The sequence below is a fragment of the Choloepus didactylus genome, chromosome 27, assembly GCF_015220235.1.
Source record: "Choloepus didactylus isolate mChoDid1 chromosome 27, mChoDid1.pri, whole genome shotgun sequence".
Classification (NCBI taxonomy): Eukaryota; Metazoa; Chordata; class Mammalia; order Pilosa; family Megalonychidae; genus Choloepus; species Choloepus didactylus.
The window spans coordinates 17,239,737-17,258,586 of NC_051333.1; the positions used below are offsets into that span (position 1 = coordinate 17,239,737).

At 35.2% G+C, this 18,850-nt stretch overlaps 1 protein-coding gene across 3 annotated transcripts in view; it reads right to left on the reverse strand.

The window, feature by feature from the left end:
• Nucleotides 1–9,118: 9,118 nt before the first annotated feature.
• Nucleotides 9,119–18,850, reverse strand: part of ZNF570 (zinc finger protein 570) — a 41,469-nt gene continuing 31,737 nt past the window's right edge. For all 3 annotated transcript variants that reach the window (XM_037820235.1, XM_037820236.1, XM_037820237.1), the window contains one exon: nt 9,119–12,929. In XM_037820235.1, coding sequence (XP_037676163.1) covers nt 11,575–12,929 — 1,355 coding nt within the window. In that variant the 3' untranslated portion in view covers nt 9,119–11,574. The remainder of the gene's footprint in view (nt 12,930–18,850) is intronic.

Consider the following 18,850-nt stretch of genomic DNA (forward strand, 5'->3'; position numbering starts at 1 on the left):
GAAGACTGTTGCTGCAAAGGAGAGGCTAGGCCTCCCTAAAATTGTGCCTAAGAGCCTCCTCCTGAATACCTCTTTGTTTCTCAGATGTGGCCCTCTCTCTAGCTAAGCCAACTTGGCAGGTGAAATCACTGCCCTCCCCCCTTCATGGGATCAGACACCCAGGGGAGTGAATCTCACTGGCAATGTGGAATATGACTCCAGGGGAGGAATATAGACCCAGCAACATGGGATGGAGAACATCTTCTTCACCAAAAGGGGAAAGCTTCAGTGGGAGAGAGATTCCAAAAGGAGCCGAGAGGTCACTCTGGTGGGCACTCTGATGCACAATATAGACAGCCCTTTTTAGGTTCTAATGAATTGGAATAGCTGGCAGTAAATACCTGAAACTATCAAACTACAACCCAGAACCCATGAATCTTGAAGACGATTGTAAAGAAATGTAGCTTAAGAGGGGTGACAATGTGATTGGGAAAGCCATATGGACCACACTCCCCTTTGTCTAGTTTATGGATGGATAAGTAGAAAAATGGGGGAAGAAAAAAAAGGCACTCAGTGTTCTTTTTTACTTTAATTGTTCTTTTCCATTTTAATTTATATTCTTATTATTTTTGTGTGTGTGCAATGAAAATGTCAAAAATTAATTTTGGTGATGAATGCACAACTGTATAATGGTACTGTAAACAACTGAATGTTTTGTATGACTGCATGGTATGTAAATATATCTCAATAAAAATGAATTTTTAAAAAAGTTTACATAGAGGCAGGGAAAGAACCATAAAAACAAGAGGTGAAGAAGTCTGATGTGCTAAACAGAAGGTATGTTAGAGGTATAGAATAAGTTGAATGGAACACCAAAGAACAGATAGAGAACAAGACAACCAACAAGACAAGCCTAGGTAAAAGAGTAAAAACAAGCTACTTAATAAACTAATCAAGAAAATCATATGCCTGGACAACTAAAAAATAATGATCCATACTAGGAAACATAAAAATATGGACCAGGCAAAGGAAAAACTAACAGTTCAACTTGAGATACAGGAATTGAAACAACTAATTAAATATGTTCAACCAAATCTCCTAATCCAAATCAATGAGCTGAAGGAAAATGGGGCAAAAGAGATGAAGAACATAAAGAAGACACGGGATAAACATAAAGAAGAATTCATAAGCTTGGAAAAAAAAAATAAATGGCAGAACTTTGACAATGAAAGGCACAATAGAAGAGATGAAAAACACAATGGAGACATACAATAGTAGATCTGAAGAGACAGAAGAAGGGATCAGTGAATTGGAGGACAGGATATTTGAAAGCATACACACAAAAGAACATATAGGGAAAAGAATGGAATAATATGAGCAGGGTCTTAGGGAACTGAATGACAACATGAAGAGCACAAAAATATGTGTTATGGGTGTCCTAGTAGAAGAAGAGAAGGGAAAAGGGGCAGAAAGAATAAGAGAAGAAATAATCACTGAAAATTTCCCAAATCTTATGAGACATAAAATTACAGATTTAAGAAGTACACTGTACCCCAAACAGAAAAGATCCCAATAGAACTACTCTAAGACACTTACTGATCAGATTGTCCAATGTCAAAGACAAAGAATTCTGAAAGCAGCAAGAGAAAAGTGAACCATCACATACAAGGGAAGCTTGATAAGGCTACATACATATTTCTCTGCAGATACCATGGAGGTGAGAAGGAAGTGGTATGATATATTTAAGATACTGAAAGAGAAAAACTACCAACCAAGAATTCCATATGCAACAAAGCTGTCCTTCAAAAATGAGGGAGAGATTAAAGTATTTTCAGACAAATCAACACCAAGAGTTTGTGAATAAAACACAGGTGCTACAACAAGTACTAAAGGAGTGCTACAGGCTGATAGGAAAAGACAGGAGAGAGGGATCTGGAGAATAGTGTAGCAATGAAGACTATCAGGAAGGGTAAAAGGAGAGAGAAAAATATAAGATATGGCATATAAAATCCAAAAGACAAAATGGTAGAAGAAAGTACTGCCCTTACAGTAATAACTCTAAATGCTAATGGATTACACTCCCCAGTAAAAAGAGATAGACCGGCAGAATGGATTAAAAAATGACCCATCTATATGCTCTCTACAAGAAACTCACTTTAGACACAAGGACAAACATAGACTGAAGTGTAAGGCTGGAAAAGGATATTTCACACAAATATCAATCAGAAAAGAGCAGGAGTAGCTATACTAATAAAAGACTAATTAGACTTCAAAAGTAAAACAATTTAAAGGGACAAAGAAGGACACTATATATTAATAAAAGGGTCAATTCATCAAGAAAACATAACAATCATATTTATGCACCAAACCAGAGTTCCCCAAAGCACATGAGGCAAACACTGAGAACAATGGAGCAGTAAATACCTCTACAATAACAGTCGGAGACTTCAATACACAGCTCTCGTCAATGGAGAAAACATCTAGAAAGCGATCAATAAGAAACAGAGATGCTGAATTCTACAATAAATGAACTAGAGCTGACAGACATTTATAGAACACTACACCCCATAACAGGAGGACACACATTTTTCTCAAGTGCTCATTGAAAATTCTCTGGCATAGACCACATTTTGGGTCACAAAGCAAGTGTCAACAAATTAAAAAATACTGATATTATACAAAACAGTCTCTTGGGTCATAATGGAATGAAGTTGGAAATCAATAACAGGCAGAAGGTCATAAAATTCACAAATATATGGGAGCTAAACATCACACTCTTAGACTATATGTGGGTGAAGGGAGAAATTACCAGACATTAGTAAATACTTAAAAGTAAATGACAATGAAAACACAACCTATCAAAACTTATGTGATGCAACAAAGGCAGTGCTGAGACAGAAATTTATTGCCCTAAACGCCTATATTAAAAGAGAAGAGAGCAAAAATGGAGAAATTAACTGTTCACCTGGTGAAACTGGAGAAATAACAGCAAACTAGCCCCAAAGCAAACATCAGGAAACAAATAAAGATTAGACAGAAATAAATGAATTGAGAACAGGAAAACAATAGAATCAACAAAATCAGAGGTTGGTTCTTTCAGAAAATCAATAAAATTGATGGACCCTTATCAAGGCTAAGAAAAAAAGAGAGCAGATGCAAACAAATAAAATCAGAAATGGGAAAGAGGCCGTAACTACTGACCCTGCAGAAACAAAGGAGATAATGACAAGATACTATGAGCAAATACATGCTAACAAACTAGAAAACTTAGATGAAATGTACAATTACCTAGAAAAGCATGAACCCACGTTGACTTGAGAAGAAATAGATGACCTCAACAAACAAATCACAAGTAAAGAGATTGACTCAGTCATCAAAAAGCTCCCAAAAAAGAAAAGCCCAGGACCAGAAGGCTTCACATGTAAATTCTACTAAGCATTCAGAATTATACCAATCCTGCTCAAACTCTTCAAAAAAACTCAAACTGCTCAAACTCTTCAAAAAAACTGAAGAGGAGGGAAAGCTACTTAATTCATTCTATGAAGCCATCATCACCCCAATACCAAAGTCAGACAAAGCTAGTACAAAAAACGAAAATTACAGATCACTCTTTTAATGAATATAGATGCAAAAATCCTCAATAAAATCAACAAAATACTCACAAATTGAATCCAGCAGCACATTAAAAGAATTATACCCCATAGCCAGGTGGGATTTATTCCAGGTATGCAAGGCTGGTTCAACTCAAGAAAATCAATTGACGTAATACAGCACATCAATAAATCAAAGCAGAAGAACCACATGATCATCTATATTGATAGAGAAAAGGCATTTGACAAAATTAAACATCCTTTCTTGATGAAAAAGCTTCAAAGGATAGGAATAGAAGGGAACTTTCTCAATATGATAAAGACAATATATGAAAAACCCACAGCTAACATCATACTCAATGGGGAAAGACTGAAAGCTTTCCCTCTAAGATCAGGATCAAGACAGGGATACTCACTGTCACCACTGTTATTCAAAATTCTATTGGAAGTTCCAGCAAGAGCAATTAGGCAAGAAAAAGAAATAAAAGCATCCAAACTGGAGAGGAAGAAGTAAAATTTCACTGTTTGCAGATGACAGGATCCTATATGTAGAAAATCCAGAAAAATCTAAAGCAAAGTTACTGCAGCTAATAAGTGAATACAGCAAAGTGGCAGGGTATATGGTCAACATGTAAAAAAGAGTAGTTTTCCTCTACACCAGTAATGAGTAACAGGAAGAAGAAATCAAGAAAAAACATTCCATTTACAAGAGCAACCAAAAGAATTAAGTATTTAGGAATAAATATAACCAAGGCCACAAAAGACTTACACAGAGAAAACCACAATAAACTGCTAAAAGAAATCAAATTGGACTTTAAAAAATGGAAGGACATACCGTGTTCATGAATAGGAAGAGTAAATATCATTAAGATGTCAGTTCTATCTAAACTGATTTATAGATTCAATGCAATACCAATTAAAATCCCAACAACTTATTTTGCAGAAATAGAAAAAACAATAACCAAATTTATTTGGAAGGGCACAGTGCCCTGAATGAACCAAAAATGCCTTAAGAGGAGCGAAGCATGAGGTCTCACACTACCTGACTTTGAAGCATACTACAAAGCTACAGTGGTCAAAACAGCATGGTACTGGCAGAATAGATATACTGACCATGGAATGGAATTGAGTGTTCAGAAATAGATTCTCACATCTACGGACAACTGATCTTTAATAAGGCAGTCAAGCCAAAGCAACTGGGACAGAGCAGCCTCTTCAATAAACGGTGTTTGGAGATCTGGGTATCCATACCCAAAAGAATGAAAGAGGACTCCTAGTTCACACCTTATATAAAAATTAATTTGAAATGGATCAAAGACATATTTCTAGTGCTAAGAACATAAGACTTTTAGAAGAAAATGTAGGGAAATTTCTTAAATATCTTGTGATAGGAGGTGGTTTCCTTGACCTTACACCCAAAGCATGAGCAACAAAAGAATAGATAAATGGGATCTCCTCAAAATTGAACACTTTTGTACATCAAAGGACTTTGCCAGAAAAGTAAAGGCAGCCTACACAATGGGAGACAATATTTGGAAACCACATATCAGATAAGGGTTTAATATCCCGAATATATAAAGCAATCCTACGTATCAACAACAGAAAGACAAAGAACCCAATTAAAAAATGGGCAAAAGACATGCACAGACACTTTTCTGAAGAGGAAATACAAATGGATCAAAAACATATGAAATGATGCTCAACTTCACCGGCTATTAGAGAAATTCAAATCAATACCACAATAAGATATCATCTGACACCTACCAGAATGGCCATTATCCCAAAAACAGAACATTACTAGTGATGTGGAGAAGGAAGCACACTTATTCACTGTTGGTGGGAATGTAGATTGGTGCTGCCACTCTGTAAGGCAGTGTGGTGGTTCCTCAGGAAGCTAAGCATAGATATGCCATATGATCCAGCAATTCCATTACTACATATATACTTGGAGGAACTGAAAGCTAGGAAATGAATGGACATTTGTAAACTGATGTTTACAGCGGCATTCATGTTTGTCAAGAAATGGAAACAGCCCAAATGTCCCTCAACAAACAAGTGTATAAACAAGCTGTGATATATATGCATGATGGAATATTATACAGGTGTAAGACAGAACAAAGTCACAGAACATATAATAACATGGATGAACCTTGAACACATTATGTCGAGCAAAGTTAGCCAGAAACAAAGGACAAATACTGAATGGTGTTACTAATATGAACTAACATTAATGAGCAAACTTTTAGAGGTAAAGCTGAGAATACGGGTTATCAGGAAATAGAAAGAGGGTAGAGATCGTGCGTCTGATGCTGAAGGAGTATAGAATGATCAACAAGATGGATTGTGTAGATCCAGAAATGGATAGCATAATACTGTGTGGTGGTAGCACAATATTGTAGGAACACTGAACAAAGACGTCTGTGAGTAAAGCTGAAGGAGGGCTAGGGGCACGTATGACACCAGAAGGAAAGACAGAAGATTAAGACTGGGACTGTATAACTTACTGAAACCTAGAGTGCTCACTGATTGTGACTAAATGTACAAATATAAAAATGTTTTTATATGTAGAACAAATGAATGTCAACATTGCAAGGTGTTGAAAAGGGGATGGTATTGGGGAAAAACTATAATCAAAGCAAAAGGGGGTCTACGATTAAGAGCAACATTGTAATATGCTTCCATTAAATGTAATAAAGGCAATATACCAAACCTAGATGTCTATGAGAGGGGGATATAAGAGAGGAGTATGCGATTCTTGGTAGTGGTGTTGTTGTCTGGCCTTATTATTACATTGCATTATATGGTATTTTTTCATTATCTTAAAATTTTTTTCATAGTAATGAATATGTTTAAGTGCTGATCGTGATGATGAATGCACAACTATACGATGATAATGTGAACTGATTGTACACTGTGGATGATTGTATGGTATGCGAATATATCTATAAAATTGCAGGGAAAAATATAAACAGGGATACAAGTGCTGGAGAAAACATGGAGAGAGGTTATGTACCTATTTACTGTTGGTGGGGAAGCAGAATGGTGTAGCCTGTCTTATGTTGGTTCCACAAGAAGCTGAGTATGTGGGTGCCAAAAGGTCCTGCAACCTCATTATGAGGTATATACTTGGAAGATTTGTGAGCAGGGACACGAATGGACATTTGCACACTGGTGTTTATGGAGGTAATATTCACGATTTTCAATGGATGGGGGTGGCCTAAGGGTATATCAACAGATGAACAGAATGGTGAACTGTGGTGTATGCATACAATGGAATATTGAGCAACTGTGAGGAGTGAAGCTGTGAGACACATAATGAGGTGAATGGATCTCGGGGACAGCATTTGAGTGAAGTATGCCAGAAACGAAAAGAAAAACATTATAATGCCTCACCAATATGGACTAACTACAATGTGTAAATTCTGAGAACTGAATCTTAGCACACAGCTTATCAGGGGAATGCTTATTGTTAATGGTCCCTAGATATTAATCTCTTACACCAGTCACATTTATTCCTGAGTTGTAATGATTATGTTCAAATTCTGAGATGCTGAGCTCTTGGTGTATAACCTGGTCAGTCTCTGGAACTTTGGGTATCTGTGTGACACCTGAAACTCAGAGCTAGAGCTCGGCAGCTATGAATGTTAGTATTACTGCATACAGCAACTGTTAAAAAAGCTGAAAAAGAGTCCAGACTTCAATTAGAGATATGAATGAAGCAGATCTGGTTAGAACTAATGCAAATCAGGCAAAAGGGTAAACGATAATACTGACTGTATTTTAAAACATCAATGTCTGTGTGAGATCAAAGAGATGTTTACTTGGTGCAGGATATGTATTTTGGCAGCACAATAAATAATTTGACTTGTATGGTCAGTTAATTCAAACACTGTAATTACATGGAACTTTAAATAGGAAGTGAGATTTGGTAGGTTTGTACAGGTTAGTGTGAAATACTGATACATCCTAAAGTAATTTGGGCAAAAAATAAAAACATATTTGCAGGGCCCCCCTGTGGAACCAGAGAAATGCAGAAATTTTGTCCTTCCCCACCTGAGTTATTATGGATATTCTCACAATTGTTGAGGACTAACAATTTGGTAGGTTGAGCTGTCAACCTTGGGGTTTGCCCTTTTGAAGCTTGTTACGGCAAATGAGAGGCTAAGTCTACTTACAATTTTGCCCAAGTGTCTCCGCAAGAGAACCTCTTTGCTACTCAGATGTGGCTCTGTCTCTCTCTATGCCCACCTGGCAGGTGAACTCACTGCCTTCTCCCCTATGTGGGATATGACTCCCAGGGGTGTAAATCTCCCTGGCAATGCAGGATATGACTCCCAGGAATGAGCCTGGACCTGGCCTTGTGGGGTTGAAAAAATCTTCTTGACCAAAAGGAAGAAGTAAAATGAAACAAAATAAAGTTTCAGTGGCTGAGAGATCTCAAATGGAGTCGAGAGGTCACTCTGGAGGGCATTCTTATGTGCTATATAGATATCCCTTTTTAGGCTTTAGTGTATTGGAATATCTAGAAGGAAATACCTCAAACTGCTGAACTGCAGTAGCCTTGATTCTTGAAGAGGACTGTATAACTATGTAGCTTATATGGTGTGACTGTGTGATTGTGAAAACCTTGTGGTTCACACTTCCTTTATCCAGGTTATGGATGGATTAGAAAGATGGGTACAAAAACTAAATGAAAAATAGGGTGGGATGGGGGGGGATGATTTGGGTGTTCTTTTTACTTTTATTTTTTATTCTCATTTTTCACTCTTTTTGGTTTAATGAAAATGTTCAAAAATTGATTGTGGTGATGAATACATAACTATATGATGGAACTGTGGACAGCTGATTGTACATCATGGATGACTGTATGGTGTGTGAATATATCTCAATAAAACAATTTTAAAAAAGAAAACTACAACTAAAAAATAAATCATTAAAAATAATCCTGCTGAATATTGAGTACCATCATGGTGACTGAGTTACTCTTTTTTCCTTATGCTACCTACTTGTCTGAAGTAAAACGCAATCTCTACTCACTGTTTCTTCTGTAATGACCTCACAGCATCCATTCCCCAGTTTCCTCCCCCACCCCATTTATTTTCTAAAGTAAAGACAGCTACCATTAATTATTGCTAGGCATTTAATAAATATTCTGACAAGTTCATGTAACAGTTCTATGACAGATGTAGAATTATCTCCCTTTAATAGCTGAGAAAACTGAGTTCAGGTAGTAATTGGTCCATGAATAATGTAGATTATTAGATTGGAAATAATAGGGAATTGATTAATAAATCATAGTTCATACAGAATGGAGCCCTACAAACCTTAAAAATGATAGAAAAAAAGTGTAAAAAACAGGTAATGAAACCTTCTAGGCAACCATATAGTCATTTTAAAAAACTCAAACATGGAGTGACAGTCACACCAAACTGTTAAAAGTTGTTGCTTCTGAAATTCATTGTAAGTGAGCTTCTTTCTGAAGAAAATGGTGAAAATTATAGGAACAAATGCCTGGGCTATAGTAAGGAAATGACTGACAAAATCAAGTATCATTTAAATGTTCTTTCTTTAATTATGAAAGTTTAAATATACAGAAAGGTACAGAGAATAATAATCAATGCCCATATATCCACAATCATCTTTATCAAAACATAAGAATTGGCCAGCTTTGCTTATTTTTTAAAGAATAAAATGTTAAAGATATATATATCTTCCTTGTACCCTTTCCCCAATCCCATTTTTCTCCCTCCCCAGAAGTCAACACTGTTCCAAATTTGCTGATTATTTCCATGAATGTATTTACACTATTTCTATATAGCATTTAGCCATGGGGAAAAAAAAACCCACATAGAATTGATTTGCTTGTTTTCAACCTTTACATAAATAAGTGGTATTATATAATACAAATACTGTCTAGCTCAATTTAACATTTTATTGAGATTTATCCATGTTGACACAAATATCTCTAATTCATCTGTTCTACCTTGTATTCTAACATATTCAGCCTAATAGTTATTAGATTTCTTTCAATTTTTCATTCTCAAAAACAGTGCTGGAGTGGACTTTCATGTACATCTCCCTCACATCTCTAGAGGTATATTTTTAAGTGAGGAATTGCTGGGTCAAAGAGTATTCACATCTTCAACTTTACCAGATATTGCCACATTGTTAGGAATGCAAAGTTCCTAGTGCTCCATGTCTTTCCAATAAATGGCACTATTTTAATTTTTGCCAATGTAATGCTTTTGAAATAGTTCACTGTGGCTCTATTTTGTATTTCCCTTACTACTAGTGATGTACATAGTAAATTATTTGAGCACACCAAATCTATCCTTTTTACACTGTTATGAAGTACCATCTTTATCAAAAGCAAAATTCTTACAAATAAATCAGATTCAATAATTTTCTTGCTGTTCTCAAGAATTTTCATTTCAGAGATGAATTTCAAAACAAACTTGTGAAATTAAAGGGAAAAAAAGGCCCATTCAGGAATTTTGGTTGGAATTTCAATGAATTCGTGAATTAGGAAGAACTGCCAACTGTATTACATTGAGCTTCTTCAGTCTGGGCTGTATAATGATTATTGATTTATTTTCTTATTATCTTTCAGTTTTCTGGGTTTAGAATGCCCACTGTTTTATATTACAGTATGAATTAACTGTCTCAGCCTCTAGAATTTAGTTCCACGGAGGAATGGTCTTTTTATTTCTTATTGTTGTCTCCTCTTGCCTTAACAGTGCCTGGCAAATAGTAATCAATATTCACTGAATCAATGAAAGCCTATGTTAAGATATAAATTTGCCTGTAGTTTTCCTCCCTCAATCCCTTTTTGATTTCCATTTTGCAACCACTGGATAAAAACTTTAGGAACTTTCTCCTTTTTCTATGACCTGGAATAGTTTAAATGCTTCACAATCATGAATTTGCCCACACAAATACCTGCGTCTCATGGCTATACACAGAACATGAATTTCTATGTTGGTTTTTTAGAATTGTGTGTATTTCTATTTTCTCTCTGATCTAAAAGTAAGTCCTGCATTCTTCTTAGTGAATCCTAATTTATTTCAATTGGTTTATCCAATTCATTCTCTTTAGAAACTTCCCAAAATGGTTAATTTTTGTTTTACCACTTATGTATATTTTGATTACTCACCTAGAGTACAAAGATGCCCACTTATGTTCTCAAATATTTAAGTTTTCCCCGTTCTGACCTGATGCTTCCCAGGGATGTTCCACTTTGGTCACCAAGGAATCTTGATTTGTGAGAAGTAAATGAGCTAATGTAAGTTGAGTACTTAAAACAGTGTCTGGTGCATAGTAGGCACTCCATACATGTTAGCTATTATTATGGTTATTATTATTATTATTATTGAATTATTATTATTATTATTGTATTATTATTCACTGAACATCTGCTATATGTGAAGCACTATTTGAAGTACTTTACATGCAAATTTCTCATTTAATATGCATCAATTTACAAGACTATTATTTCATTTAATACTCATTTCTATAATACAGTATTCTTTATTATCTAAATTTTAAAATTAAAGAAAATCCTGAGGTTTAGATAAGCTGAGAAAATTGCTCAAAGTTACACAACGCCACAGTAGTGGCAGAACTATGATTTTCCAGAATCTAAGCTTTTAGTATTGGGAAGTGTCAAGCTTCCAGACAGGGAGACTGGAATAAAATAGGGCTCAAAGGAATTTAAGAACTAAATAATGGAAAGCCTCAGATAATTTTAAAGGCTGTGGATATTAACCTAAGAAAAACAGCAAGCCAAAAAAGGTTTAACTGGAGACAGTGATGTGTGTGTTCTCATACTTTAAAAAAGTCAGTTTAAATACACTGTAAAAAATGGATTTAAGGAGAGCAAAAGGGGATACAGGAAGACTTGATAGAAAGCTATAGCAGTGGTCCAGAGGTGATGAATCTTAGACTAGGGTGACAACATTGGAGTTGGAGGAAAGAGGACAGATTTCAGAAATTTGAAAAGACAGTACTACAGGACTTGGTGATTGACTGGATTGGGCGGTGACAGTGACTCCCCAATATGAATTCTCTGGTGATGCGCAAGGTGTGCACGCTGCCTGAAGGTTTTCTTGCATTCCTTACATTCATAGGGTCTTTCTCCAGTATGAATTCTCTGATGTTGTGCAAGGGATCCACAGTAACTAAAGGCCTTCCCACACACATTACATTCATAAGGTTTCTCCCCAGTATGAACTCTCTGATGTTGGGTGAGGGATGAGTCATTGCTAAAAGCCTTCCCACATTTAACACATTCATAGGGTTTCTCTCCAGTATGAACTCTTTGATGTTGAGCAAGGTAGGCAATCTGGCTAAATGCTTTCCTACATTCCTGACATTTATAAGGTTTTTCTCCAGTATGAATTCTCTGATGTTGAGCAAGATGTGAATTCTGGCTGAAGGCCTTCCCACATTCTTTACATTCATAGGGTCTCTCTCCAGTATGTATTCTCTGATGTACAGTAAGGTATGCACGAAGGCTAAATGCTTTCCCACAGACATCACATTCATAAGGTTTCTCTCCAGTATGAACTCGCTGGTGTTGAGCAATGGATGACCTATTGCTAAATGCTTTCCCACATTCAATACATTCATAGGGTTTCTCTCCAGTATGAACTCTCTGATGTTGAGCAAGGTAGGCAAACTGGCTGAAGGCTTTCCTACATACCTTACATTCATAAGGTTTTTCTCCAGTGTGAACTCTCAGATGTTGAATTAGATGTGCATTCTGACTGAAGGCTTTCCTACATTCTTTACATTCATAGGGTTTCTCTCCAGTATGAATTCTCTGATGTTGAACAAGATTTGATCTCTGGCTGAAGGCTTTCCCACATTCTACACATTTATAGGGTTTCTCTCCAGTATGAATTCTTTGATGAAGAGTAAGGGATGAGCTCTGGCTGAAGACTTTTTCACAGTCATTACATTTCAGAAGTTTCTTCTCTGCATAGATACTTTTGGGTTTAAAGGCCATTAATTTTTTTTTAAAGCTTTTCTTATGTGTGTCATGTTTATGAACTTTCTCCTCTTTGGGGATTATCTGTTGTGTATGAAGCAGTATGTTATGATGGAAGCTTCCCCAAGATTTGTTATATTCTTGGTCTCTTTCATTAACAAAGGCTTCTTCACGAGTAATTATTTCTTCCTTGAAAAATGCCTTCTGATTGTTTGACTGCCTCTCAAAATGGTCCTCACATTTCCAATTTTCTCTCAAACTGGAGTACTCAAGCCCATAGCTTGTAAATTTTTCTATCTTCTGGGATGATTCATCTTCGTAAATGTCCTTCTTTGGGGTTATTTCTTTAGTCTCACACATAGATTCCCAGCCTGAAAAGTACAAGTACAAAAAGTCTCCTCTATTAGTACTGGAAGAACATTCATGAAGTGAAGTATGTGAATTTAATAGCAAAGAAAACCCACAGGAACACTGCTTTCATGGTTCTTACACGTGGAGGAACAGAAAGTGAAAATAGCTGTTGTAAAAATCCGAGAAGGAATGATTAGAATTATGACAATCAGTACGGTAAATCTCAGGGCAAGAAGGAATAATAAAGGTGGTCTGGATTCAGTTATAATTTTATGCCTGTGTTAATATTACAGGCACTGAAATAATCTCCATCCGCATAGATACTTCATTCAAGTACATTCAATGAACAAATATTTACATTACGCCAGGTTCTAGATATTTTCAATACCCAAGCAAACAAAATAAAGATCCTTACCTTCATGGACCTTATATTCTTGGGAAAGAGAAAATAAATGACAAATAAGTATATTTTATTGTACATTAAAAGGTACTAAGTGCCAAAGAAACAGAAAGAGAAAATCAGGGTAAGGGAGATCAGCAGTGTGGGGGAAGTCGAAGATAGGAATCATTAATAAATTAACATTTATGCAAAGTTTGAAGAGAATTAAGAAGTTAGTCACTTAGATATTTGCGGAAAGAACATTCTGGATAGAAGAAACACTTAGTTTAAAGGTCAAAAATCAAAGGTATGCCTGTATGTTTGAAGACAGTAGGGAAGCCAGTATAGCTGGAGAGTTCTGAGTGGTAGGAGATGAAGTCAGGGAGGACAGACAATAACCTTATAAGCCTTACAGGCCTTCTAAGGAATTTGGCTTTTACTCCCAGTGAGATGAAAAGCCACTTAAGTGTTCTGAGGAGTGATATCTGGTTGCTGTTTTATGAATATAATGGAAGATGGGGGACATGGGGAGAAGCAAAGAGACCTGTTATAGTAATCTAGGTGAGAGAAGACAGTGATTCAGATCAGAGAGATGTCAACAGAGGTATGGTGAGCGTGTAAGATTCTGGATATATTTCATAGATAGAGCCAAGAGGATATCCTGATAGCTTGAATGTGGGATGTGACAGGAAGAGAGGAGACAAGCATGCCTTCAAAGTTTGTGGTATGAGAAATGGAAGGATGATGGAGAAGGCCATGGGTACAGCAGGTTTGTGGGTAGAATGTGGAAGATGTGGAATTCAGTTTTGAACACAAACTTGAGGTGTCTTTTAGACTTTAGTCTCTGAGTAGACAGCTGGACATATGAGACTGGAGTTTAGGAGAGAGGCTTGGATTACAGATTTATAACTGGGAATTGTCATAAAATATATGGTATTTAAAGAGACTACATAACCATATCTGAGTATAAAGAGGAAAGCAGAAAAGGACTGAACCCTAGAGCATGGCAACATTACAATATTTGGGAAAAGAGAAGAAATCAGCAAAATAGATTAATAAGGAGTAAATGTAAACAAAAGGAAATCAGGGCTTAGAAAATTAATACCACAGGATAATAATTTAAAGATTAAAATTAACTTCTTATTTAATGCTTTATATTGAAAAAGGGTAAAATCCATTACCACTATAAACATGGAATTGAAAAATGTTATAAAAATAGTAACAACAGGTAATAACAGTAGGCATTAAAAAGAGTTAGGCATATGTAGTCACTTAGAAAAAAACAACCAATGAATCAGTTAAGAAAAGGCACATAATAGCATTGCAGGGTCTCTGGGAAAGATTACTATATTGTTGTACATCTAAGGTTTTTTAAATAAGAACATATTGTTTTGGTATTTTAGAATCAATTTTAAAAATTAATAGAAAGCATAAACAAAATATGTAACATTAGAAAGATGCCATTGACAATTAACAATGGCAACAACAACAAAAGGGGGAAAAACCCTAGAAATTTACAAGTGAGCAAAACCTTCAAAATTCTAAAGACCAAAAAAAAGAAGAAAAGATTTGAATAAAGGAAGATGCACAGCTTGTTTTGGAATATAAGAATCAATAATGTTAATGTAAAGCCAGTAATTATCACTAAATTCATCTATTATTACCATTTACCATTCAATGCCAATCAAAGCCTAATTGTGATTTTTAAAGAAAAAAATCCTGAAGCTGACTGAAAAAATAAACATGAAAGAACTGCCTGAAAAATTCCAAAAAAAGAATGAGGAAGGACTATAAACTTTTTTTATGAAGCAGGAGAAATGAAACAACATGGTTCTGGTACTGTAACATCATCAGTAATAGAAAATTTTGAAACAGATCAAAGAATACAAAAGCAGTCCTTCTCCTTACATTTGGGGAACCCAGAAAAGAGTACAAATGGAGGCCCACATACCATATATCTAAATACTGAAAACTTGTAAATCATGCTGGAAAACAAATACAATCTATCCTACTCTAACTTAAAATATATACTTCGATAATGACATGGAATGCCAGATTTGAATTTAGAATTCTTTGCTAATCTCCTTGTCTTTACTCTGACAACATCCTACCCCATGGGGACATCACAGTCTGCAGCCCAAGTCCTATGAATACCCTTAACACAGAGCCACCTGTTATCCAGCCATGGGCTAGTGATGCACACACTGTGCAGCAGTGACCTTCAGGAAGGTGTACCAGAAGAAGCCCATATAAATACAGGAAGCAGGCTTGGGCTGTTTTGTTAGGGAATTCTGAGTTGCAGCTACTAAGAACATGTCAAAAAGGATGGGTGCAAATTCTGGAGGAGTCTGTCCCCTTGGTCCTATCGATTTCTCACCTTGCAATGAGGGTGTCACTAGAGGTGGTACAGAGTAGGGTCCTTTAAGGCCAGGGCCCACGGCAAGAAATGCTCTTGCCTATGACTAAATAGTATTATATATAGGAATTAAGTTCAAATATTCCTTGCAATCCAAGCTCTCAGTACTCATAATCTAAAACTCGGGAACCAACTCTGAAAATGTGGTATTCTCTGCTATCCAAATTCCTGTTCTCTGAACCTAAGTGGCAAACAGACTTGAATATCAAGGTGCACTTATATATATGATAATAGAGGCATTTAAAATTGCTAAAATATGAACAGATAACGAAGAATCACCAGACATTTAATAAAATCCCGAAACATGATAGAAATAGAAAACAACCAAAAAAAAAAAAAGCAGAAAAGAAATAATCATAGAGGGAAAAGACTGGAATGTAGAGAACTAAATAAAAATAACTGATAAATTAGTATCCTCAGAAAAATTTTTAATTAATTACATTAATAAAACAAAATTCTCTGAAAAAAATCAATTAGAGAATAAGGAAGCACTTTACTAAAAACTTTAGAAATTTAAAACTTTAGTAAAGTGAAAAGTTCAGTAGGACGGTTGAACATTAAAAGTTGAAGAGGTCTCCTAGAGCTTTGAACCAGAAGAGAAAAGGTAGGGTGATTTGAAAGAAAAGGTGAGGAGAATAACAAATCAATTCAGGACCAGACTAAACAATCAATGAGAAATGCAGAGAAAAGAGAAGTGAGAAAATCATCAATAAAATAACTTCCGCAGAAGAGTAGGGACATGAGAAGCCTTACTATGTACTAAGGATGATGAATTTTAAAACAGACATATTGCTGAAAAATTTTAGAATGCCTAGGACACAAAGAAGGCTTTAAAAGTTTCTAGAAGGAAAAAAAAAATAACAGATCACCAATAAAAGATCTGATGTCTTACCATAAGCAACACCAGATGCTAAATAAAAAGCTTTTAAAATTCTGAGGGAAAATTGTTACCATTCTAGAATTCTGGATGAAATCAAATTATCAATTAGGTAAAGGGCAGTAAAAAATCATTTTCTAACATTCAATAAATGAGAATGTTTACTTCTTATACACTCTTTCCAAGGAAGTTAAGATTGTTCCAGCAAAACAAGGTGAAAAAATTAGGAAAGTAAGAAGAGGATCAGGAAATAGAGGCTATAACCTAAGAGAATGGTGACAAGAAATCCCAAGATTAATAGCTGTGCAATACACAGGAGATAAATCAATTTCTAATTGTTAGAGTAAAACAAAGAGCTCTGGGCACTATTTCTGGGACAAAAAGGAGACTCAATAGACCATTTATTTTGATTGAGACTCCGCTAGAGGTTGAGGATATGTTATGGAACATAAGGAAATAAAGAAAAAAATTGGAAAATAATACAGTTTAAATATAATAAAGTCAGAGGGCTTTGATAAGAATGTAAGAAATTTCAAGTAAGAGGCAAGAATTAGTAACAAGCTGGGGGATATTAGAAATTATAAAGGAAGCTATATGATTTTTCTGCTAACAGGAAAAAGAAAAACAATCATACTCCAGGAGAAAGAAAGAAAACTAAAAGAAAGGCACAATTCAAATATAAATCAAACTAAAATACAGGATAATTTTGAACAAGTCATGAAATGTAAGATACAAGAATCTATTTCTCATTCTTCTGGAGTGGTATACTTCATGGCATTAGAATTACAGAGAAGAAAATGTAATCCCTCTTTAATCCTTGGAATTACAGTGAACAATTTTATATAGTCATAATGGAATAATTTCAAAAATTTTAATCCATTATAGACAAAGCATGGACTATCCCATTATGCAAATGCAATCAACCATAACAGGATATGGAGAAAGAAGAAAAGTGAAAGGATGAGTAGGTGTGCTGAAAAGCTCACCTTACAAAGTCGAGAGTCAAGACACACTGTTCGTAGTTGATATATGAAATAAGGCATATGGTCTAACATTTTGAAGTTAAAAACATGAGCATTTTGGAATGTATAACTGTGTCACAGAGAAGGCTGGAGAAGGTAGAAAGGAGATGTTGTATCAGTTACTGCAGCCTTAAAACAAAATTGATGTCTCTTTGGACTTTAAAATTGTTCCTATGAAGTTTTATTTTATTTTTGTTTAATCAAATAAACAAGAGGGTTATTTTTACCATGGGGGAAAAAAAAGAACATGGCCTTTTCTAGGGTACATAACAGCTTCAAACTACAACAGTTACAAAGTAGAATGCATATGTTATCTTATCAGCTTTAATAATGTAAAAAAGTATTGTTGACAGATGGGAATATCAAAGGGAGAGGAGAAAAAGTAAATAGAATGATAGTGGTGTCCTTGTAAACTGGGAAATTAAGAGGTACTGTGTGTTGCTGAAGGAAAAAAAGATACACATTTTGCTTTCCACCTAAAGGGTAGCCACAAAGTCTAAAGTAGTATATAACTATATTAAACAGGGAGGAGAGTAGGGCAGAATAGCATGAAATAAACAGGAAATGCCTAAAAAATGAAGAGTTCAGGTGGGTTGTCTCAAAAAGAAAAATGGTAAGAGTATTTGATGTATTTGCATGTACAAATAGGAGATTTTTGAAGTTTCCCAAGAGTTTAGAGATAAATTAATGATCTGCAGATATAAAAAAATGAAGAAAACAAAACTGAGACAAATATGAACCTCAAGAAAAATTAAAAGTTGTTAAATGCTGCAGACCTCAACTGTGAATAACACTATTCATACACAGTCAATTATTATTTTGTAAACACTGAATATTTATTTGATTTATCAAGAAATGATTATATAATATTGCAGGAATGGGAATGAGGAGAGATGTGTGTGTAATTGGAAAGAGTCAATCAAAATCTAATATAAAAAATGTCCCCCTAAAAAGCACTATAAACATGGTATTTGGAGAAATGGAGGTGACTACAATAAGAAATAGCTAAGCAATAAATGGTTGCCCTTGGTAAAAGGAAATCAGGGATAGGTAGAGAAAAAGTAGAGGAACACTGTATTTCACTACCAGTTTGACATTATTTGATTTTTTTGAACTTTGCATATGTATTTCTTTAATTAAAAGTTAATTTAAATAAATTTCATTTTTAAAAGTTCCCCAGGTAATTAAAAGTATAACACCACTGGTTAAGATACACCAGAGTAGAATGGGATTGGATTTTTAAATCA